This window comes from Pelodiscus sinensis, chromosome 11 (genome assembly GCF_052426305.1).
Source record: "Pelodiscus sinensis isolate ZL-2025 chromosome 11, ASM5242630v1, whole genome shotgun sequence".
Lineage (NCBI taxonomy): Eukaryota > Metazoa > Chordata > Testudines > Trionychidae > Pelodiscus > Pelodiscus sinensis.
The window spans coordinates 25,200,694-25,226,164 of NC_143062.1; the positions used below are offsets into that span (position 1 = coordinate 25,200,694).

General features: G+C 50.3%; 1 protein-coding gene across 1 annotated transcript in view; it reads right to left on the reverse strand.

Moving 5' to 3' along the window:
* DNAH12 (dynein axonemal heavy chain 12) overlaps positions 1–25,471 on the reverse strand; it is a 235,155-nt gene that overhangs the window by 166,917 nt on the left and 42,767 nt on the right. Inside the window, exons 11-16 of the mRNA XM_089781364.1 lie at positions 15,873–16,029; positions 15,665–15,756; positions 15,236–15,414; positions 14,556–14,691; positions 5,557–5,682; positions 2,726–2,860 (exon numbers count right to left, since the gene is read on the reverse strand). Coding sequence (XP_089637490.1) covers positions 2,726–2,860; positions 5,557–5,682; positions 14,556–14,691; positions 15,236–15,414; positions 15,665–15,756; positions 15,873–16,029 — 825 coding nt within the window. The remainder of the gene's footprint in view (positions 1–2,725; positions 2,861–5,556; positions 5,683–14,555; positions 14,692–15,235; positions 15,415–15,664; positions 15,757–15,872; positions 16,030–25,471) is intronic.

The following is a 25,471-nucleotide window of genomic DNA, read 5'->3' on the forward strand; positions in this document are numbered from 1 at the left end:
AGCAGCTGGTGGGGACAACCAGCGGGCAGCTGGTAGGAGCGGCAGCAACCAGCCAGTGGAGCAGCTGCAGGAACAACCAGCTGGCGGCCAGGGGCGTGGACCGAGACAGCTGGTGGAGCAGGGCAGTTCGTGGGATGGCTGGAGCGGCTCACAGGACAGCAGGTGGAGTATGGTGGAGGGACTCTTGTTAATGGTGGCAGCAGAGCCCTACGGAGAGGCGGAGCCGTTGGCAGACCACATAAGGTGTATCAACCCCTGCCCCCTCCATTCTACCCAGGTTGGGATGGCAAAACCCTGCCGATGAACTTTTGAAACTTGGGGCGGCACTAACCCGGGGCAGAGACTTTTGGGGTGTCGGACTTTGGTGATTTTTTTGGGTTGCTGGACTCAAGAGAATCTTGGGGTGTTCGACTTTTGGGGACTTTGGGTGATTCTTGGCTGGGGGTGGGTCTTTTCTCATGTTTGGTCTATGAATCCGAGTTGTGGTGTTTTCCCAATTTAATGCTGATGTCGGTTACCTCATGTTATTAAAGATTTGCTGCTATACCGAGGCTCTGTGCTTGCGAGAGGGGAAGAATTGCCTCTTTGAGGCTCTCAGGTGTGTGTGCTCTCAGGGGTGTGAGGCTCTCAGGTCACTGGGTGGGGGCTCGAGGCAGTGTTGTATTACGTTGTTGGGAGGAGACCCCTAGATACTGGAAACCCGGCCCTTGCTACTATTAACTCAGCCTGGCAGAAGGGTTACATATAGAATAACATTAGCCTCTCAAAGACAACAACATGGCCCTCATGCACATGAATTGAGTTTTTTCACAGTGAGAAGACTAGATTAATGCTCAGAAAAACAAAGTAAACAGTTTTACTGTTTTCAAACTGAAGTATTGTAAAAGGGTTATCAAATAGTTTGAGGTTTCAAAAATATATTGTACTAGAAAAGAACACATATTGTTAACTTTTTTATAGTTAATCTGTACTCTTGGCAACTGTAATTTCCAAGTTTAAACAACAGTTTCATGCTTTGCAAACATTTTTTTAAATGTACTCAATTACTCAGTCAAGAAGTTAAAGCTATATTTTAAATTAAAAGTATAGCAGAGTGTGTTTAGTAAGCAGGAAAGGGAACAGGAAAGTCATGAAGATTCAGATCTGCCTTCAGCCTACCATTACTACTCAGTGGAGTTTTTAAATTTGTGTGTAGTCCCATTACTATAGGAATCTCTGACTTACTAGGATGATCCTTTGTGCTGCAATCTAGTCCTAAAGACTACAATTCCCATGGTGCCTTGGGGGAAAAGGAGGAAAACTGTTGCTCTCTTCCAATGCAAGGAGTGAGTTGGTGGGCTCCAGTTTGGAGAGAGGAACCAGATTGCTGGTATGGATCCTTTTCCAGTCCAGGAGCTGCTGCTGGAACCTAGAGCCTGCTGCTAAGAGCTTGCTGGGGCTTTGATTTAGCAGGCTGCTTCAGAGGCTATTGATGATTGTCCCTGGCAGCAAGAGACTCTGGCTGTACCTCTGGATGAGAAGGGCCTGAACAGAAGTTACTGGGAGTAACTGTGGCTGTTTGGGAAAGTGCTGCCTGGGATGGAGCACAGAAGACAGATTGATTCTGGGTCTGAAAAGAGGCAGAGTGATCTGCCCAGTGAAACAGAGCTGCTGGTATTTGGTGGGCCAGTGTCCGAAGGATTTTGCAGTTGTTGCCTAGCTTGGACTGACATACACACACACAATCTGCACAGTACTGTCTCCACTCCAGATGCAGACTTTCAAGCACACCCGTGCAAGTAAGTGTCTGGGACTCTGAGATCCAGAGGAGTGCATACTCTGGGGTGGAATAAATGGTGGCAGTATAAATACCAGTTAGATAAATGTTTCATTATTTCTGTATACTTTGTTAATTGATTTTAATCAATGTCAGTCTGTTAAAGAAACAGAGTTTAAGTTATTAAGTAAAGGAGTATTACAAATAATATATATCTGATTAGATTAAAAGTCGTTGTTTTGGAGTTACAGCCAGATTATTACTGGAATAAGTTTATTCCTGGAGGCTCCCAAGACATACCAGTAAGTGTGCACAGGGGCCAGCCAGGTGGAGGCATTGCCATTGTATAGTCCTATAGAAGCAAGGGACTGCAGCAAAGGGGTAGATAGGGGATCCCCAACTATCCAACATCACCACTGGGATATTAAAGGAGACCCTGAGTGTTAAAAACATCAGGCAACCAGGCATAGAGGTGAGTGTGGCCTGCTCTTGGATAATCCAGGGAGGAAAGAGGGGTTTACATATGTAACTGGCCAATTCCTAGTAAAATTATTGACTGAAGCCCCAGTGAAGTAATTTAATGATTTCACTTCCCAAAAGTAAACATACTAAAACCAGCTACTGAAATCATGATCCCCGTGGAATCAACAACAAAATTCCCATTAATTTCAGTAGCATAAGGATTTTCATCAAGGGTATGAATATTGCTCCACTCTACGACTACCTTTTAACTAATTTAAACAAACAAAAAAAGTCATCATGGTAAATTTTTCCTCCAATCAGAATATTAGTAACACTAAGTTGTTAGTGCAAAAGTGGGTATCTAATGAGTTTCACCAGCATAATACAGTAATAGATGTTTAACATTTATCCTTGTGTTGGACACACCTTTTTCTAAAATCACAATCCTATTTCTTGTATTAAGCATATACGACTCTTTGAACCACTTTTACAATATGTTCATCAGACCTCTTGCATGTGATCCAGTTCTGAGAATTCTGAGAACTCTTCCATACAGCGAGTCTGCTTTTCTAGTTCCAAAATAAGCTTCTCACGTTTGGCCAGTAGTTCGCTTTCTCCTTTACGTTTAGATTGTTCAATCAGCTGTAAAACGAACAATTTAAATGTGTTAGGAAAAAAAACTTGCAGTAGACATCTGATTTATCAACACATATGGCATCAGTGTCTCATATATAAATGTTATCCACATGGATAGAGAGAAAATAAATGGAACAGACAGATTATTTCCCTTCAAATAACTAGAGTTATTTGAGAAGATTTTGTCCATACAGCTCACACTTTTGATAAGTGACTAACTGTTACACCTCAGCAAGTAAGTTATAAGAGTTTAATATAAATAACAACTGAAGAAAAGTCCTGCAGAGCAAATTGGACATCTGACCTAGGAATTGTGACAATGGACTATTAACTGGTAAAGATACAAATTAACCACAAGTAGCTACTCTACAAATTTTAGCAACAGGCACCTCTCTGAAACAAGCCAAAGATGTCAACTGGGCCCTACCAGAGTGCACCCTAACTGAAGAGGGAAGAGGTAGTTTATTTTAAAAATAGGAAATTTGAATGCAGTCTACAACTAGAACTGAGCAAATAGTTGATTTTTCAATTCAGGGACTGAACTGCAAATTGACAAGGTCAGGTCGGAGATCCATACTGGAAGGACATATGGTGCTGCAAAAGCTGGAAACCAAGAATATGAGACCTCTGAAGCATGGGATCGGTGACAAGATGAACTCCTTCCAAAGCTACTCTCAGGAATCAATATAGGTGAAGGAAGAGATCTCTTATGAGAAGTGCTTCTGCTTCCATGCAAAAGTGATTATGCAGATGAACAGAATTACTCAAAAGAAGAAGAAATTCCTGAATTGCAAAAATAGGAATGTGTGAGAGATAAGGATTGGTGCCATAGAGGCTAGATGAAGACCGATTCTCATATTGACCTTTCTATGAAAATACAATTTTAAAAGAAGCATCATAAGAGTTGTCTGTGTGCTCAGTTAAACAAATCTGATGGCATACATGCTAGAAATGCAACACTTCCCTAAACAAAATAAACATTTTGTGTACACATCATTGGACATAACAATCTTGGCACATTTCCAAGCCCAAAGATATACTCCTTTCAGAAGTATTCCTCAGCAAAGTTTAAAGAAAGAAAAGTGCTCTGGAATTTTTCACCTAACAGGCTTAAAAATTTCTCTCTCAAAAACTACAAAAATTCCAAGCTAGCAAACTATAACCTTAAACAGGGCCAGCCCGAGCTATTTTGGCGCGCCGGGCCCCAGGTGTGCGGCGCCGTGTGCCACGCCACCCTCGGGACACACAGCCCCACCTCCGGGCGCACAGCGCATGCGCGGGCCCACCCCTGGGGCGGGTGGGCGGACCCACGGCACATGCACTGCCCAATCAGCTCAGCCACCACTGATGGCGCGCAGCCCAGGGCTGACCGGGGTGGGCTGCACCTGGCGATGCAGGGCCCTGCAGCCACGGGGGGAAGGGCGCTGCTGGCTGGTGCTGCGGGGGTTAACACAGCCCCTGCTCCAGGTGGCCGCTGCAGCCCGCCAAGAGCCGAGCGCCCCCCGTAAGTTGGCACCCTGGGCAGCTGCCCGGCTAGCCCACCCCTTAGTCCGGCCCTGACCTTAAACTCCCTACAACTTATGGGAAAGCATAAGGATACTCCAATTTGCTACCATAGGCACTGAGAAAGAACTACAACATGAATAACAGTAGTAGTAGAAGGTTAAGATAGTAATCTATTATGGACCAGATTTACACAAAACTATTAAATATTCTTCATTAGTTAACTATCATTGAATAACTTAAATCCCTAATTCTGATTTATTTACAGAACAAAGTCACAAGAAAAACAATAGCCAGTAAATTTAGAAATAAAATAATGCAATTAATTTCTTCACATAGCATATAGCCATAGTTGAAATTTTAAACGGCTTGGATTTATCCCTCAGACATCATAGTGATAAGTGTACACATTTAAAGGATTATATTCATTTTTCATGGTTCCAGGCACAAACCTTTTGGAGTCTGGAAGGAATTTTTCCTAGTGTGTAAAGTATTATACAATTGGCTAAGTGCATTCTAGTGAATTTTCATCTCCCTCTGAATTATCACAGTAAAAGATATGAGACTTAACAAAGGCTATAAGCTCAAAAACAGTTATAATTTCCTATATCTGTAGCCTGCTGGTATTTGCTAAGTATCTAATTATGTATTTTCCATCAGTGCACTCACTTATTATGAATACATAAATCTGGTACCATACTATTTGAGTGCCTTATAATGAATGTTATTACACACATTTGGACAGGACAGCAATTCTCAGCAGTTAAAACAAATTATTCAAATACAGACATAGGAGAGGTTCTATCAATAGAAATGCTCTACGTTCTAGTCAGGAGGAGAGGATGGACGTATGGGCAACAAAATGGCAAATGAAATTTAATGTTGATAAATGTAAAGTAATACACATTGGAAAAAATAATTCCAACTACATAATATGATGGGGACTAATTTGGCTATAACTACTCAAGAGAGACATCTTGGAGTCATTGTGGAGAATTCTCTGAAAACATCCACTCAGTGTGCAGTGGCAGTCAAAAAGCAAATAGAATGTTAGGAATCATTAAAAAAGGGATAGAGAATAAGACAGAAAATATCTTATTGCCTCTATATAAAACCATGGTACGCCCACTTCTTAAGGAGGATTGTAACACAAGGTTTAACAAATTAGAATATATAATGTACAAAGAAAATATCTTTACATCATCATGTTCATCGAAGATGGGGTTAATCTTCTGAGGCCACAGTAGCACTGTTGCATTCAGAGCCAGATCTTCAGGAGCAAATATGTAAACATCTAAAAGGTAATTCATTCGCCTTTGGCATTCCTATAAAAGAGATTCCACATTTGCTTGAAGTATAGAATAGGATAATGGAAAATATTTATGAAAGTAAAACAGTGAATTCAGATCCTTAATCTCTTGTTCCTCATTATTCTGATCTAAGGGTACATCTACACATCTAAGGGTACTAGCGTTATTCCAAAATAACAAAAAGCGTATCTACACTGCAAGCCATTATTTCAAAATAATGTTGAGTTGGAGGACTTCTTACTCTTACTCCTGTAACATTCATTTTATGAGAAGTAAGGGAAGTCGAAGGAAGAGTGTTTTTCCTTTGGCTTCCTGCTGTGCCAAAAGCCAAGTTAAGCTATTTTATTTAAGCTATGCAATTGACTTAATAGTTTAATTCAGCTTTGGCCCTGCTGTGTAGATGTGCTCTAATGATGAAATTCTGGCCCCTCTGATGTCATTGCCAAAACTCTTATTAACTCCAGTGGGTGTCCCAAATTTCAATTCGGAAATATAAATGATCAAGGAATTGATCTCTCAGTATTTTTCAAAGCAATGTAACATTAAAAGATCATACGTAGAATCTTGGCATGTGTCTTCTCTGAAACTTTTTTCCCTACAGCGATCAGATCTCAGTTGCTGGGTACTATGCTTCTTGATCTCTCCTTTAAGGATATTAAAGTAATATAGGTAATATAAAATTACACATTGTGGTGTAGTTTCTTTTAAGCCAATGAAGTTCAAAGTTAAAAAATTTGAAATCTATTAGAAAAACATAAGATATTCATGTTAGGGATGTAAGCGACTAGTCAACTATCCAATAAGCATAAGCTTATCAACTGGTCTGAGGTAAATAGGATGAAGTTTAATAAAGACGTGTGTAACGCTTGCTCTTTCCCCGATGCATGCGGTTTCGGGTAAAAAACTGGTAGAAAAATATCCTGGAAAGTGTAGAATGCAGAAATGACCTTCGGCAAAGACTGGGTGAGGGCGGGTCCGAACCTTGTCCTTAAAAAATACTGTGTTGGGGGATCTGATGTCAGCGCCCTAAGCTCAGACACACGCCTCGCGGATGTGATAGCAACTAGGAGGGTTACCTTATACGATAGGTAAAGGAGTGAACAAGTGACTAGCTGTTTTAACAGGGGCCCCAAGCTTAGGTCCCACTGGGGAACTGGTTGCCGGACATGAGGATAGAGCCTGTCTATGCCTTTTAGGAAGCTGTTGATCATTGGGTTGGCAAATAGCGTTTTACCCCCTTTCCCTGGGTGGAAGGCCGAGATGGCCTCTAAGTGAACCTTAATGGAGGAGGAAGAGAGATGCTGGAGCCTAGGGTCCAGCAGGTAATCCAGAATCAGGTGGACTGGTGCCCACCTCGGGTGCACCCCCTTTTGAGAAGCCCAACAGCAAAACCGCTTCCACTTAGCAAGGTACATGGTTGTAGTGGAAGGTTTTCTGCTACCCAGAAGGACTTCTTGAACTCATTGAGAGCACTGGAGTTCCTCTGCCATTAACCATGGAGCTTCCACACTGTCAAATGGAGGGACCATAGGTTTGGGTGGTAAAGCCTGCCCGAATCCTGTGATATCTGGTCCGGGACTAGTGGGAAGGTTATGGGCCCCTCGCATGAGAGGTTGAGGAGGGTCGAAAACCAGTGTTGCCTGGGCCACACTGGGGCGATTAGAATTAATGATGCCCTGGACTCCCACACTTTCAAAAGGACCCTGTGAACTAGTGGGAAGGGCGGGAAGGTGTACAGCAGGCCTTGCGGCCAGTGGAGGAGGCGAGAGACCCCTAAGAACCCTATCCCTGTCCCATGAGGGAGCAGTAGTGGGGGCACTTCCAGTTCTGCCCTGTGGCAAACAGATCCAGGTGGGGAAATCCCTACACGTGGAAGATGGATTGGGCAATGTCCCAATGCAGGGACCACTCGGAACTCACAAGCGATCTGCTCAGTCTGTCCGCCAGGACGTTCTGTGAACCCAGGAGATAGGAGGCCATCAGGTGGATAGCCGTCCCAATACAGAGTTTCCATAGGCTGATCGCCTCTGAGCATAGGCGAGGTGAACAAGCCCAGCCCTGCTTGTTTATATACACCACCGTCATGTTGTCTGACAGGATGAGGACAGGCTTGCTCGTCAGGCGGAGAAGGAAAGCCACACAAGCCAGTTGGACCACCCTGGATTCCCTGACGTTGATATGCAGGGAGGTTTCACGGGGAGACCACGTACCTTGAGTGTGCAGGTCTCCCAGGTGGGCTCCTCAACCCGTTTCTGATGCATCTGTGACCAGTCAGATGGACAGGACTGGCCAGGAGAATGGGACCCCTGCGCAGACTTCCACTAGATGGGTCCACCACTCCAGCACAAGGAGGATAGGGGTGGGGATGGTTAACACTCTGTCCCAGGAGTGGACGGCTGGATTGTGGACTTCCGATAGCCACGTCTGCAGCGGGCGCATGCACAGCCTGGCGTGTTGCACTACATAAGTGCAGGAGGCCATGAGGCCCAACAAATGCATGCAAGCCCGGGCGGTGGTCACTGGAAAGTTCTGAAGTGATCTGACTGCCGACTGTAGCATAAGAAAGCGGGAGCTGGGTAGAGAAGCTCTCTGAGACCAGGAATCCAGGGTAGCACCCACGAATTCTATTGTCTGGGTAGGAGTTAAGGTGGATTTGTCCAGGTTTAAAAGAAGACTTAGTTCTTGAAAAAGTTCACGGACTATGTTGATGTGGTCTCTCACCTGGGTTTCCAATTCCCCTAGGAGGTGCCAATCGTCCAAATAAGGGAACACTTGGACTCCCCTTTTTCTGAGCTCGGCAGCCACCACTGCCATACATTTGGTGAAGACCCGAGGGGCCATAGAAATACCAAAGGGAAGGGCCGTGAATTGGTAGTGATCCTGGCCCACAGTGAATTGCAGAAAACTTTGGTGGAAGGGGGCGATTGAAACATAAAAATAAGCATCTTTTACATCGAGGGCAGCGTACCAGTCTCCGGGGGCTAGGAAAGGAATGGTGGACGCCAGAGTCACCATTTTGAATTTTGTCTTGACGATAAAGAGGTTTAGAGCTCGGAGGTCCATGATTGGGCGAAGGCCCCCTTTTGCTTTTGGGACCAGAAAGTAGAGACAATAAAAAACCCTGTCTTGAAATTTGCAGGAAACTCGTTCTAGGACCTCCAAGGTGAGAAGGTGGTGAGCCTCCTCCTGTAACAGGCTCATGAGAGGGGTCCCTAAAAAGGGATGAGGTAGGAGGTTGGGAAGGAGGGGGCGAGTGGAAAGGGATTACATAACCCATTTCCATTATCCCCAGAACCCATCGGTCCAATGTAACAGACCGCCAGGCCGGGAGGAAACGGGATAAACGGTCCCGGAAGGATAACAGGGAGACTGGTAAGGAGCCCTCGGGGGTCCTGTCAAAACCCCTGTTGGGGCCTAAGGGCTTAGTGGGGGAGCCCTGGTTAGAATCCGGGGCTGGGTGAGGGCGGAGCTTATTCCTGCCATTATTACCCCTGCCCCTACGTCAGGTAAAGTCGGGACGTGGGCCTGTGGAGGCAGTCTAGGAACAGTCCTGTTGATATATGACTGCCTCTGGGTGGCAGGTATGTGTAGGCCCAAGGACCTTAATATGGCTCTCGTGTCCTTCAGGAGCCACTGGTCAGTTTGCTCAGAGGAGTGACATGCCTTCAAAAGGGAGGTCCTGCAAGGTGTTTTGGACTTCCTGCGGCACTCTGGAGCCCTGGAGCCACGAACTACGATGCAGGAGCACTCCGGTGGCCATGACTCGAGAAGCCACATCGAGCGCTACTTATAGCACCATCCTGGAAATTACTCTCCCCTCCTCCTGAAGGGCCTTATACTCCGCACAGGAATCTCTGGGAAGCAAGTCTGTAAACTTGTCCACTGATGCCTAGGTGTTGTAGGCGTATCTGGACAGAAAGACTTGTTGGTTGGCAATTCAGTATTGGATGCCCCCGGAAGCATAGACTTTTCGACCCACGAAGTCAGTCTTTTTAGCCTCCCTGTTCTTAGGAGTGGCCACAGGCTGTCCCTGCTTCTCCCTCTGGTTGACTGCCTGAACTACTAAGTAACCCGGGCGAGGGAGGGAGAAGAGGTGTTCATTACTCTCCCGGGGGACAAAATACCTCCGTTCCGCCTGCTTATCGGTGGGCGGGATGGATGCCGGGGTTTACCACAAGGCTGCCAAGATCTTGGCTACCGTCTTGTTGATCAGCAATGCCACCCTGGAGGGAGTGTCTGCATGCAATATGTCGACGGTTGGGTCCAAGTCCCCAGAGACCTTGTCTGCTTGGACTCCCAGACTTTGGGTGAGGTGGTGGAGGAGGTCTTAGTGGGTCCTGGCATCCATGGAAGGTGCAGTTGGCCAGAGCCTCATCGGGGGAGAAGGACAATGACCCCTTTGCCATATTGCCCATAGGGGCGTCTGTACAGCCTGGATCATCCAAAATGGCCAGGGAGGAAGGGGGGAGAGGTTGGCTGGTCCGGAGGTAGCGAGTGGGATGACATGAGGGACTGGACCAAAGGAGTCGCTGATGGAGGTACTCATGGACCTGATGTGACAGAAGCCGGTCTAGGAGGGTTCACACCCTGGCCCTGATGGTAGGCCCAGGGGGTCCAAAAAGGCTACTGTCCAGGTGGCTGGGGCGGCCACGTCTGCTGGACCATCAGTACAGGGATCGGCTGAGCCCACTGATACTGGTACCTATGTGGAGAAGTACGGTGCCAGGACCAGTGCCGGGAGTGGGAGCAGTGTTGTGAATGGGACCAAGAGACCCGTGAAGACTATGCAGACTCTGCGTCGGAATCGGAGGAGTATTCCAAGGTGGACCATGGCGGTGCCAATGACGATTGTCCTGCGGCGTGCTGAGACATGGCTTCCGGCTTGCCACAGTGCCAAGGTGGAAGAGGAGGCATGGCTGAGACGGGATCCCTGACGGTAGGTGCAGTTTTACTGAGAGCCGGTAGTGGTGCCGAGCGGGTAATCCGCGTCGCGTCCGGTGCTGGATCTGGTGTTGCACCAGTGTGACAGTAGCTGGTTCCGGGGGAGGTGTTCCCTGTACCACATGGCTCTGCTGCACGTCGTGCACCATTTCACCAGGCACCCTAGGAGGGGAGCAGTACCGGGCATCCCCGTGCTGTCTTGAGGGTGCTGGAGTTGGCAGAGGGAAGGGAGAAGCGAGTCTACAAGGACTCTTGCTGCCTCCAGACCCTCCGGGGAAGACGGGTCTGGGAGGTCCTCTGAAGGACTCACATTCCTCTGGTGGGAAGAGTAGTCACCTGACCTAGAAGGCCGGGGCTCTGGACTGGCTGGTGCTGCATGCCCCACCGAGGAGCACACAGAGGGCGTGTGCCTGGGCGGAGACCGACTCCTATTAGGCCTCCTCTTACGTATCGGTACCAGAGACTGGAAGCAACATCTGGCCCAGTGCGGTACCGGGAAGGCACGGTATGTGGAGCTGTCATGAACCGAGGTTGGTGCGCTGTTGGACCTCAGTGCCGAGTCCGGTGCCGGTACTGGAGCCGGTGCCGGCTGGAGTGCCACCTCCATCAGGAGCGCCTTAAGTCGCAACTCATGCTCTCATTTGGTCCTGGGCTTAAATGCCTTACAAATCTTGAATGCATCTGTAATGTGCAATTCTCCCAGGCACTTCAAACATGATGAGTGTGGGTCACCACACTGCATAGACTTACTGCACTTCTTGCAGGGCTTAAAGTCTTTAACTAAATTAACAGGTACTTAAGAGAAGATTGTTAACAAAGGAGAAGAACAGGGAAGAGAATGACTTGCAGATGAGCTGAGGGTTGTTCCAACAAGTGAGTAGGTGAGGGGGCCAACAGGGGTATATATGGGCCGATATATTGGCGCCACTCCAGGGGGCTCCCTGCTATCCCTAAGAGTAGTGCTGAGGGAAGTCTCCAATGGTGCGTGCACGCTGCACGCACAAACCTATATTGGAATGCACATAAGCAATCATTCAAAGAAGAATCAGCTGATTCCCAGCTCACGCCCAGTCTCAGACGCTGCACCTCTGCTTGTAAAATGTATTAAGAGCCAACAGGCTCTTAATACATTTAAAAAGCAGAAGTGCAGTGCAGGGGAAATGGTGAAAGCCAGAAAACAGCTGTCCCAGCTTGCACGGGGTCCCCCACACTGCGCTTCAGCTTTTTAAAATGTATTCAGAACCTTCTGGCTCTAAATACATTTAAAAAGGCAGAGCTGTGGCTTCCCCGCTTATCAACTAATCGACTAGTCAATGGAAATTCCATCGACTAGTCGATTAATTGATTAAACTAAATTTAACATCCCTAATTCAAATGTATCCCTCCCTTAATGTGTAAATTTCTCTTATATATTCTGTGAGAAAAGCCTTCTACTTAGCACATATGCTCAAACTGTAGCATACATTTTGTGTGTCATATATGGAGTCCACATCAAAGTGGAAAATATGATCACACATCACCTTGAGCCAGAGTACGGAACAAATCAAAGAGCCACTCATCCTCTGAGATTTTAGGACTAGTGTGGAGCTGTAGTTTGTTTTAATTTCCTTTCTCACCCAATTTTCAATATTATATTGCTTATTTTTCCTCCAAAAATAAATACAGGCGGATCCGCAGTTACGAACGGGGTTTGCTCCCTGTCTCCCTGGTCTTCTGGAGACCAGCAGACCAGGGAGACGGGGAGCAAAGCCTCTGAGGACGCCGGCAGCGGGACAGCCGCGGCGCATCTGGACTGTCCGCTGCCCGCATGCTCCCCGGGTTTGCTCCCCGTCTCCCTGGTCTGCTGGTCTCCAGCAGACCAGGGAGACGTGGAGCAAAGCCACGGAGGACCCGGACGGCGGGACCGCGGTGCTTCTCGGTCCGCCGCCCGCGTCTCCCTGGTCTGCTGGGGGGGTGGGGGAGCATAGCTAGTACGCCTCCCCCCCCCCCCCAGCAGACCCGGCTTTTCTCCGGACGCCTGGGGCAGAGCAGCTGGGGCGCTGCCGGTTGGTCCCGCAGCGCCACTCTGGGCGCTACTGGACCAACCCAGCAGCACCCCAGCTGCTCTGCCCCAGGCGTCCTGATTCAGCCGCTGCTGGTCAGTTTCAGCAGCAGCTGACTTGGGGATGCCTGGGTTTCTTAAGTTGAATCTGTATGTAAGTAGGAACTGGCTTCCAGATTCAGCCTGTTGAAACTGATCAGAGGCTGATTCCAGGAAGCCCGGGGCAGAGCAACTCTGCCTCGGGCTTCCTGTAGTCAGCCGCAGGTCAGTTTCAGCAGCGGCTGAATCTGGATGCCAGTTCCGACTTACATACAGATTCAACTTAAGAACAAACTTACAGTCCCTATCTTGTACATAACCCGGGGACTGCCTGTAGTAAGGGAATGTCTACACTAGTAAGAAGACTGACCCTCCAGAGTTCGATCTTCTAGCATTCAATGTAGTGGATCTAATGATTATGGAGCATATCTTTGTGACTTCGATAAAAAAAATAGATATCCTCTTCTGATATTAAAGTAGGTTGGTTAATCACAACCCTTTCTTGGCAATTTATTCCAATGCTTAACCACCCTGACGGTTAGGAAGCTTTTACTATTGTCCAACTTAAATCTCTCTAGCTGCAATTTAAGTTCATTGCTTCTTGGCTTATCATCAGAGGTTAAAGAGAATACATTTTTCTCCTTCCTCCTTGTAACAATCTTTTAGGTACTTGAAAGCAGTTATGTTCCCTCTCAGTTTTCTCTTTTCCAAACTAAACAAACCCAGTTCTTTCAGCCTTTCCTCATAGATTATGTTTTCTAGTCCTTTAATAATTTGTGTTGCTCTACTGTGGTCCGTCTCCAATTTATCCATATCTTTCCTGAAATGCAGTTCCCAGAACTGGACACTGTACTCCAAATGAGGCCTAATCAGCATAGAACAGAGTAAATTACTTCTTGTGTTTTGCTTACAACACTCCTGCTAATACACCCCAGAATTATGTTTGCTTTTTTTGCATGTTTCACACTGTTGATTCCTATTTAGTTTGTGGTCCACTCTAACCCCTAGATCCCTTTCTGCAGTACTCCCTCCTAGGCCGTCATTTCCTATTTTGTAAGTGGAGGACTTTGCATTTGTTCTTACTGAATTTCACCCTATTCCTCAGACCATTTCTCCAATTCATCCAGATCTTTTTGAATTATAATCCTATCCCCCCAAAGTAGTGGTTCCCAACCTTTTCTATGCCGCAGACTGGCAAACCCATTCATAAACTTTTGGCGGACCAGTAACATTTTATTTGCATATTCATTATCTACAATTTTTACAGACTACTAAAAAATTTACTAGCAGGGGGAATGCGTGTAGTCTATAGCATTACCTGAAAAGCTTTTGCTTATCGGTTAATCAACTACACCATTATATCCTTGGGCTTTTGGTTGATCATGGGTACAATATAGGAGGGAGGGATAGCTCAGTGATTTGAGCATTAGCCTGCTAAACCCGGGGTTGCGAGCTCAATCCTTGAGGGGGCCATTTAGGGATCTGGGGCAAATCTGTCAGGGATGGTACTTGGTCCTGCCGTGAGGGCAGGGGACTGGACTTGATGACCTCTTGAGGTCCCTTCCAGCTATGAGATAGGTATATCTCCATTTTATTTATTGTATATTTTGACAATGCCTAAATGCATATAAATACATGCTATGCAAGGCATTGCACAGTGGTCTTACCATTGCACAGTTACCAGCTCCGTCTCACATGTGAGAAGGACTCAAAGAGTAAGGAGGACAGTTTAGCATGGTGGCTGGAGCAGCAACAGTGGAGTAGCATCTTTGTTACAGTAAATTTTTGACCCCAGCTCCACAGAAACTCCCCAGTGTATGGCACTGTTTGGTGAAGGGTTTAAGCCAGAAGAAATTTAGGCATTTACCTTGATCCCAACGAGCAGTTCCTGAATACCTGTGGTTTTTGCCTTTTCTACATAAGCTATTGTTTCCATCATTTCTTCTGTGGTCTCAGGAACTTTCAATGCACGTTTTTTAACTGTTTCAAATTCCTTGCATATCCTGTAAAATAATGTGTCAAAGTTTAATAGGTTTTTTAGCTTGGCTTCTAACTAGGCCATAAAACCAACATTACACTTATGACAACTACCAAGCATTCCTGGAACTGTAGTTCAAATTATCTCTTTAAATCACTGGGACCAGTTTATCCCTGCTATAACTTCATGAATTCCATGTGACAGTGAATTTGCCCAATTAACTGTAAAAGGCATACAAGTGTCTTTACTTTTACTCTTTTAGTAACTCTTAAAGCATGTGTTATATACCTGTTGAAAAAAAAAATTAATACATAGACATTTGAGCCTACCAGCTCTGATGGAAAGGTTGGGCTAGTGCTAGAATTAGGGCCTGAAGTCCAGCGAAGACACATGAACCAACACAACTCCCCTGAGATACTACAGACTTTGAGTTAACCAGGAGTTTTGGTTAATCAAGGGTGCAAAGTATTGTATATATTTATACAATGTCTATACAACCCAAATGCAACTATGTTACATAACAGACTTTTCCAAGAAAGAAGTGATATATAACAAGAAAGTGTACTCACTTTTCATTTTCCTTTCTGTGTTTAGTAGCTATTTTCTCCAATAGTTCATTTGCAAAGCTTTTTGCTTTATCAGTCAAACCCTGTTTCAAATCATCACAGTCCAAACGCACCATAGGGAAATGAGCTAGTAGTGGCAAACTCATTATTTCCTTAGCAAGACTGTGGAACTCATCTATAAACTTCAAAATGACATTTATACATATTAAATTGCAAAAAAAAAAAAGAATAAGATGTATAAATTATTTTAAGAAGCTTTAAAAAGTAATACTTTATTCTGATAACCAAATTTATTCTGAAAAAATTTCACTTGTGGATACTCAAAAATGTTTTTATGAGTAAATTGCTGTCACCTGTTTTTCTCAATTCAGTTTTTAATTATTATGTAATTATTTAATTATTTCAGATACAAAATGTAGAATTAAAACTTACAGCAGTATATTCATCAAAACTGTGATCTTCTGCTTCAAAGCTCTCTATTCGTGTGTCTGCTGTACCATCTACAAGCCAACCATACCTTTCAACTGTAATGTAACAATCACATTGAAAGCACAATGCATGAACATAAAAGTAGAGTATTTCACCAAATTCACTTCAAGTAATAACATTCTCCTATAAAATACAGACTTAGGTTACTTACCATATCTTTCAAAATGTTCTTTTGGACCTTCCAAGTTGGCCAGGATTGCTCTCTTCAGTGTAGATGAGGCCCAAGCTATGACATGGTCAGCAAGTTCAGTGTCAAGAGTTACAGCGGTGGCCCCTCCAGCTAGCCAAGAATGTATTGTTTGAACATTCTAACAGAAACACAAAAGGACAATTAAGTTAAAATAAGTACAAGAATAACAACACAAGATGTAGGTACTGTGCCCATTGGAATCTGGGAGGTGGGCGGGCGTTAGCCCATCCACATCTAAAGGATCTCCCCCCAGCCTATGACGGTAGAAAACTCTACTGAGCCCAGGAAACCAAGTAATTACTTGGGACAAATAAAAGGAAAACAGGGACGGGTGTGTAGGTCAAAGAGCTAAACCAAGGGAAGCGGATGGGGACACCGAGCAGAGAACGCCGGACAGTGCCCACTGCCCCTTGAAGGTCTCGAGAGAGCCAGCGGACGCCGCCCAGTGGAACTCTGCCTGGATACGTGAGCGGATGCAGGAACGGAAATAGGCCCCACAGTCGCAGGCCCCTCCCTCGGCCAACCTCTGCTCCCTGGTCTTATAAATTACCATCTTGGCGGTAGCCAGGAGGAAGTTGACCAGGAGGTCCCGTGACTTTGTGGGGCCTTGGATGGTGTGTGCATAAATTAACAGGTGAGGGGAGAAGTGGACCCAGAACCTCAACAAAAGGTTCTGGAGGGGCCGAAAGAGGGGCTGTAACCTGGTGCACCCGAGGTACACATGCGCCAGATTCTCTCTCTCGCCACAGAAGGGGCAAGTGTCGGGAATGCGGGTGAACTGTGCCAAATACACGCCCGTGCTCACAGCTCCGTGCAGGATTCTCCAGCTGATGTCCCCGGTGGGCCGCGGAACCAAGGTGAAATAGAGACTGTCCCACTGGGGCTCTCCACCCTCTATTGGTGGTAGGAGGTTCCGCCACTTGGTGTCTGGGCGGGACATGAGGGTGGGGAAGTGGAGCGTGTGAAGCACGAGCGTGTACAGGTGACTCTTTGGCACGGTTCGAAAGGAAACTGGCTGCAACGTGTGCAGCTGGTTCAGGTGACGAAGGGGAGGCAGTCGGGGAGGTACGCGGGGCTTAGGGCCAATGGATAGATCGGGCAGGCTGGGGGTGAGGGGCGGGCAGCGTGCACCCTCTCGCAGGACCATGTCGAGATAAAGTATGAGCTGGGGAGTACGTAGGGTGGAGAGCCCCATGCGCTGGGCGAGCGCCCGAGGATCCACCCAGTCTCCCCGGTCATAGTCCAGGAGGTCTCTGATCCTTGTCACTTCTGCCAGGACCAACCTCCAGCGCAACAAGGAGGACTTCGCGGCTTGCACACGTAGATGGGGATTGTGTCGCAGGGGCTCTGCAAGGAGGTCTGCCCCCACGGTGGCTCCCAAGGACCTGGTTGCCTCTAGCAGTTTCCAGGCCCGGAGGACATCCTGGTAGAAGGCCGGCAGCTTGGAGAAGTCTCGCAGAAGACCTCTCAAATAAAGGAGCTGCCGGTCATATCGGAGCCCTCGGAAGTGGCGAAGGAAAGCGTGCGCCAGCGTACACCACGCCGGACTACCTGCATCAAATAGGAGCCTCTGCAGGGCCTGGAGGTGGAGAACACGAACCCACATGCACAAACACGTCAGACCCTGCCCTCCCTCCTCCAGGGGAAGATGGAGAACCCCTGCAGAGACCCAATGCAGTCCTGGCCAGAAGAATTGCAGCAGCAGCTGCTGGATCTGATCCAGGAAACCTGGGGGCGGGACCAGGGTGTTGAGACGGTGCCAGAGCATGGACAGGATTAGTTGATTAAGCATCAGTACACTCCCATGCAGGGAGAAGCACTGGAGCAGTCCTGTCCATCTCTGCAATAGCTCAGCCACCCCGGACTCTAAACCTTGCCAGTTCTCCGGCGAAGAGGGATGCGTGGCAGAGAGAAAAACGCTGAGATAGAGCAGCAGACCCGCACTCCACCTGATGGCCTGAAGCAAGGGTGGGAGGGAGCTCGCCTGCCACCCGGACCCTACCACCAGGCCAGAGCTCTTGACCCAGTTGACCCAGGCGGAGGAGGCCGCTGAGTAGATGGCTTGGCAGGCCTTCACCCGTGCCAGGTCTCCTGGGTCCTGGACCACGAGGAGCATGTCGTCGGCATACGCCAACAGAACCAGCCACATCTCCAGCTCACGGAGCACCAACCCCATCAACCTCTTGCAAAGGAGACGGAGAAAGGGCTCGATGGCCAGAGTATGCAGTTGGCCTGACAGAGGGCAGCCTTGATGTACTCCCCACCCAAAGCTGATGGGTGCGGTCAGGGTACAGTTGAGCTTGACCAAACACTCTGCAGAAGCGTACAGTACCTGGAGAAAGCCCACAAAGCTGGACCCAAAGCTGAAGGCCCGCAGAGTGCCCAGGAGATACCCGTGGTCCAATGGTCGAACAATTTTATAGTCCATGCTGAGGAGCAAGACGGGACGCCAATTCCTCAGATCGTGGAGGTCCCCCTTCTTGAGCAGCAAGGCAAGCACAGCTCACCTGCACAATAAAGGGAGGACCCCGCTCTCCAAGGACTTGGCCCAGACGCTAGCAAGGTCCGGGCCGAGGATGTCCCAGAACACGTGGTAGAACTCCATGGTCAGCCCGTCCATGCCCGGGGATTTATTGGTGGGCATGAGATGGAGGGCTTCCGAGAACTCGGCCAGGGAGAGAGGCAGCTCTAGCCGGTCCCGGTCGCCCACGCTGACCGTCGGAAGTTCGTTCCAGAGAACCCTGTGGGCGTCGGTGTCAGTCGGATCTGGGGAGAAGAGAGAGGCGTAGAAGGCACGAGCCCTCTCGCGAATCTCCACCGGATCTGTGAGGGGGGTGCGGTCCTCTGCCAGAAGGCAGACTATGTGTCTTTTAGCCCCCCTCTTTTTCTCCAGGGCATAGAAGAAGTGGGAACCTTGATCCATCTCCCGAATGAGATGGATATGAGAACGAACAAAGGCACCCCAGGCTCGAAGGTCCTCGAGGGCCCGGAGTTCCTCCTGCTTCTCCCGGTACGCTCCGCAGAGGGGCGGATCCTCGGGGCCGGTGGCCAGCCACCTCTCTAGCTCTAAAACCTCCCGTTCCAACTGCTCTATCGCCGCATCCCTCCGCCAGCTGGCCCCCAGGTGTAGTCCTGGCAGAAGAACCGCGTGCACACCTTCCCCACATCCCACCACTGCCATGCTGAGGGAAAGGCGCACCACCACCCGCGCCAGGCCAGCCAGAACTCCCAGAAGGACGCTACGCAGCCCACGTCCTCCAGCAGGCTGTTATTGAAATGCCAGTAGGTCGGCCCCGGCCTCTCCGAAGAAAGAGAGGCCTTCACGGCCACTAAATGGTGGTCCAAGAACGGGGCCGGCCAAATGCTGGAGGAGTGGGCCCGGAAGAGATGATGACGAGACAGATAAATACGGTCCAACCGGGAGTCGAAAGACCGACGACCCACCACCTGGACGTAAGTAAATACCATTTCCTCACCCAGGTGGAGGTCACGCCAGATGTCCACTAGGGAGTGATGGTCTATTATCTCCCTGAGGACGTCGTGGCGGCCGGGCACTGCTCGAGCCCCATACAGTCCTGGTCCTTGAGGGTGCAATTGAAGTCTCCACCCAGAACCAGGCACTCTCGAGGATCCAAAGAGCCGAGGAAGGCAGACGCCCGCTGATCGAAGCGGAGCCTCTCCGAGACGGACGACGGGGCGTAGATGTTGAGAAGATTTAGTATCAGCCCCTCTATCCGAACCCGGAGATGCAGCAGGCGACCCTGCACGACCTCTGCAGTTCCCAGCACCTTGGGCTGCAGGTTCGGGGAGAACAGGGTAGCCACCCCGGCTTAACGGGCCAACAGGTGGCTGAAATAAACCCTGTCCCCCCATTCCAGCTGCCAGCTAGCCTCGGCGGCCAGAGCTGCGTGGGTCTCCTGGAGGAATACGACAAAGTACCTCCCCTTCCGAAGAAGGAGAGTACCTGACATCTACGGAGACCCGACCCGCAACCCCGGGTGTTTAGAGTGGCAAAGATGAGCAGCGGCATCGAGAGGGCTGGGGAAGATCCTCATTGGCAGGAGTGCCAGTGGCCCCCATTGGGCCTCGCAGCAAACTGTGACCGTGCCCAAAAGTGAGCAGGGTGTCACAGAAGCTGCGGACCCGCTGGTAAGCTGTGGCCTCCCGCCGCCTGGTCCCTTTACCCTCCCCCAAGAGGGCCCTTACTGTTTGTAGGGCGAGATGAAAATCTCCCCAGAGCTGAAGGGCGAGAGCGACTTTGTTCTTGGAGCCACGGATGTCTTCCAAGAAAGCACGCATCTCGCCCTTCAGCGCATCTGGCATCGGGGCCTCGGGCCCTCGAATGCCTTGGGGCCAGACCCCTCCATGAGCCCCATGACCCATTGACATGGAGATGCAGGGCGTCTGAGGGCCCTGCTGGGAGGACAGTGGCGGAGGGAGACCAGCCCCAGATGTGCTGGGAGCAGGAGAAACGAAAACCACCTCCTGGAGGCCAACATCTGGGCTAAACGTGGCAACCCCAGGAGCGGCAGTAACAGAGTAAGGGGAGGAAAAGAGTTCAGGGAGGGGATCAGGAAAAGGAGGGAAACGAGGAAGGGAAGTAGGGGGAGGAAGAGGTGAGGGATTGGGGAAAAGACAAGGATGGGGGGGAAGAGGAAGAGGGGTGGGAATCTCAGTTGGGAGGGGGTTTGAACAGGGAGCAGGAGAAAGAACAGGGCGAGAAGCCCCAGCAGAGGGGGCACCGGGATGCGGTGCTTCCTTGCAGCCCAGAGGAAGGGGACCCAGGACTGACAGAGGCCTTCCCAGGGTGGAGAGGAAAGGCAGTAGAGCGGCATTGGGGAGGAACGGAGGACAAAACCACTCGTACACCCAGGTCCTCCAAAGGCTCGAGGGGAACGTGGACTCCCCCCACCGCCAAACCCCTTTCCACCGCCTCCTGGGCAGCGGCCTCGGACACCAGGAAGAATACCACCTTCCTGAACATCCTAGAGGCTGCCACCACTGCTGCAGGCCCCACCACGCATGTCAATGCCCGCACATAGTTTTCCATGTGGGGCGAGGCCGCCACCAAGAGACAAAGGACCCCGTGCCTCCTGGTCAGGGTGGGAAAGGGGCCGCGGCTGCCGGGGATGGTATTCCTGGAGGTGGATTGGGAGGCGGCAAGTGGAGGGGTGGTGGCTACCTGGGCGTACGCCCTGGGGCCCAGGACACCGTTGCCCCCAGAGCTGGTGGAAGGAACAGGGGAGCGGGAAGGGGGAGGCCATGGCCAGCAGATGGGTTGTGGCCGGGGAGTGAGCCCTCACCTCAGGAGGCTTTGCCTTCCGGGCGGGGCTCTTGCCTTTTTTGGTCCCCCGACCCTTCCTACCCTTCAGGGGAAGTTCTTTAGAGGTGACTGGAGGTGCCGTGGCAGAAGTGGTAGAGGCCCCGGGGTCCTCATCCATGTTCGCCCACCCTACCATAGTGACAGGGGGCCCGGCAGCCTCAGAGGGGTTGTTGTTTTTAGGGGTGGGCGGGGAAGGTCTGGCAGGGGTGTCACTGGACAACCCCTCCATTGTGGTTATAGGTGGGAAGGAAAGGCAAAAAAACCCAAACAATTAGGGGAGGACCAAAAAAAAAACCACCAGGGGAGGGAACAAGGAGGGAGAGGGAGGGGAAGAAGGAGGTTCACCGCTGCCCCCCCACTAGGCTGGAAGTGGGGTGGAGGGCGACAATTCAGAAGGGGATAGGGGAAGGAGTAAGGAATTCAGCTCCTAGCACAGGATGGTAAGAGCGGCTCCTCTGGCTGGTGTGTGTGGGAAGGGTAACTAAAGAAGAGGGGGAGGCTCAGGCGTCAAACAAGATGACAGAGGGGGGCATGGGCACATGGGTTGAGGAGAGGAAAATGCAGGCTGTGAGGAGGGGCCTACTCAAGAAAGCAGGAGGGTAGCAAGATACCGCGCGCCGGGAGGGTGGGGGGGAGGAAGCTAGTGTGCCCAGAGGCACATGAGTGGCAGGCTCACTGTACCTGCTGCAGGACCCAACAGACCAAGTGAGGGACAGGGAGGCAAGCAGTGGGGCCAAGGAAGGAGATGGCCCCTGCAGCACCTGAGGCTGGGGAGGGAGCAGCAACAGCAGCAGCAGAAATGCAGGGGAGACAGCAGGGAACAGAGGGAACCACCCCCCAGTCCCAGCACCCCACAAAAGCTGTACCAGCTGCCTCCTAGGGGCCCAGATGGCAAAAGGCCCCTCAGAAACACTCCGCCACCCCCCACAAACTTGTGGAGGGGAAGGAAGAACCCTAGGAGTTGCTGTAAAGCAGTCCCCTTACCTCCTCCACTCCAGAGGAAATAGCATCTGCAGGAACGGTGAAGTCCAGGCCTGCAACTGTGAAAAAAGGGGCCAGGCAGTCCCCAAAAAGATGGAAAATGGGGGTCCCGCTCCCCCCACCAGGGTGAGGGCAGCAAAGGCCCCCCATCCACCCCCACAAGCTCCTGCAGCCAGCCGAGGGGTGGAGGGTGGGGAAAGGCTGCCTGCAGGCAGAGAGAAAAGGGGACCTAGCCCAGAATGTAGCCAGGGCCTGCCTGCCACAACCCCAGTAGCCCCCACACACACCCCTCCCAAAAAGGGGAGGGATGTAGGGGAGGAAAAAGCACAACAAGCCCAGACCAGCAGCCTGCTGTACTCAGTGGAAGAGTGGTTCCTCAAATAGACCTCAAAGTCAGGACATACAGCAGGTGAAAGAGCTTGATGGAAGGGGAAAGAGGCAGCTCTTGCAGAGAGTCAGCAATCCTGGCTAATTAGGGGCATCTGAGAAAGGGTGGCTGCAAATCAATTAAGGGCCAGGTGAAGCTGATTGGGACTGCCCCGGAGCATCTTTTAAAAACCCTCCCTGAGACAGAGAAGGACCGTGGAGAGGAGGAAAATAACCCAGTGGAAAGGAGACTCAGTGTGGAGGAGCAGGAGGAACCACCAGCCTTGCTACAGGGGGAGGTGAGGAGTTGAGCAGGGGGTGTTGGATGGCTCCCTTGTCCCCCACCCCCGCCTCTCAGGAGAAGAAGAGGGCTTTCTGGTCAGCTGTGACTGGCCCAGGGCTTTGGCCCAGGGCTTCAGCCCAATACAACATATTGTATGCTAAGGGCCAGGAAGGCCCAGGGACAAAAAACCCTGCAGGTGAGGGCCCTGCTGCAGCCCTCAAAGTGTGGGACAGTGGACAGAACAGCGATCAGGGTCCCAGGAGGGAGACTGACCCTGCCACATGTGATTCCAGGAGTGGGATGTTCTTGCTGCTATGAGACCCTGCAGTGAACCCACTCAGGTCAGGCTAGGCTAGGCTGACCAATAAAGAAGATGGAGGACGTGGTGAAGGCACTTGTACAAGCCACTGCTGCTCATCAGGAGGCTACCAGGGTACAGGTAGCGGCCCAGCAGGAGGCCAATCAGCTGCTAATGAACCAGGCTGCCCAGGACATAGCTGCCCTGCAGGAGGTGACTGTGCAGCTGAAGGCTCTCACCACCTGGGTGCATGGCCATGATGGGACTCCGTCCCTTCACGTCAGCCGTTATCTTCAGAAAATGACAAGGGAGGATGATGCAGAAGCATACCTCTTAGCCTTTGAGAGAACTGCCCTGCGAGAAGGCTGGCCCTGAGACCAGTGGGCTAGCATCCTGGCTCCATTCCTGAGCAGGGAGGCCCAAAAAGCCTACTTTGATAATCCTGAGGAGATGGCAGCTGAATACCCTCACCTGAAGGCAGAGATCCTGGCCCGGACTGGAGTAACAACCGCCATCAGAGCTCATCAGTGGAGATACCAAGAGGGAAAGGCACCGAGGTCCCAGCTATTTGACCTCATCCACCTGACCCAAAAGTGGTTGCAGCCCGAGACCCACAGTCCAGGAAAGATTGTGGAGATCATCGTTCTGGATTGATATATGCGGGGACTACCACCTGACTTGCAGACGTGGTTCAGCCAGAATGACCCCTCCTCCTACAATGAGATCGTGGCCCTGGTGGAGAGGCAGCAAACAGCCAAGGATATTTTGCCAACCCACGGAGAAGAAGTCAGGCGCAATAAGAGGCCGAGGCCTGACCCTACACCTGCCCCAAGAGGCGGTTTCCCAGAATCCTCAGATTGGACCCGGTCTAGGAGGAAAGAGACAGATGAATGGCAGGAGGCTGTGAAAGGACTTGGGGACCGAGGGAAGGAAAGGCAAGGGATGAAGCCCAGTAGCCCCAGGAATAGGGGGGATACCCTGCATAGGATATTGGTGCTATGCATGTGGGGAGGTGGGGCACATAGCGGCACAATGCCCAAATATTGAGGAACTGATGCAGTGTGACCTAGGGGATTTGGAGGGCCTCTGCAACTTGATAACCCTGGTAGGGGTAGCGATGTCCCCCCATCAGTACACCCGACACGTAAAGATGAATGGCATAGAGACCACAGCCCTCGTGGACTAGGGGAGGGCCGTGACCTTGGTTTCAGGACAGCTGATAGGACAGGACCAGTTGTGCCAGGCCAAGCGCACAGGAATATCCTGTGTTCATGGGGATGTTAACTATTACCCAGTCACCCCTGTGATGTTAGAGATTCAGGGGACAGCACCAGCGTGGCAGCCGGTGTGGTCCCAAAGCTCCCCTACCCAGTCGTGATTGGGCGGGACTTCCCTGGGTTTAGCAATCTACTTCCTAGGCAGGAGGGAGAAGTAGAAAGCCCACTCCCAGCCTTCCATGAGTTTTCACAGGCCGTTTTCCGAGCCTGGGAAGCCGCGGGAAAGGAGGACTGCCAAGAGCCTGGGCACATGAATCTTGGCCCCAAGACCAGCTCTAGTTGAACCGAAGGCGGAGCCAACCAGCGAGGGGGGGGGGGGGGGAGACGAGGCAAGAGGTCGGTGAGCCCGAAGCTGGGCCCAGCTCAGCAAGGCCCCCAGGGATGGAAGAGGCTGAGGGCCCTCCAGAGCTTGGGCAAATAGGGGCTTCACTTGCAAATTTTAGGCAAGACCAGGCCAATGATCCCACATCAGAATGTGCACAAAGTAGTAGTGGAAGTAAATGACGTCCCCATAGTAGGAAGAAGCAAGGGCACAGGTCCATATTATATTCTCCAAAAGGATCTGCTCTACTGAATTGTTCCAGGCCAGGAACCAGTAGTGGAACAGCTGGTGGTGCCTCAGAACCACCGGAGAGCTGTGCTGGACCTGGCCCACAGCCATTTGTTTGGCAGACACCTAGGAGTTGATAAAACCCTGGTTTGGAAAGTCTATTGGCCTAGGGTGTACATGGAGGTCAGGAAATACTGTGCATCCTGTCCAGAGTGCCAACTGCATGGACCCTGGCCACACCTGAGAGCACCTCTGGTGCCCCTGCCTATTAAAGAGGTCCCCTTTGAGCATATCACGATGGACCTGGTTGGCCCACTAGAGAAATCAGCTCGGGGACACCAGAGTATCTTAGTGGTAGTAGATTATGCCACCCATTACCCAGAGGCAGTACCACTTCAGAATACGCATTCTAAGACCATAGCAAAGGAGTCGGTTCAGATCTTTTCGAGAGTACAGATGCCCAAGGAGATCTTAACAGATCA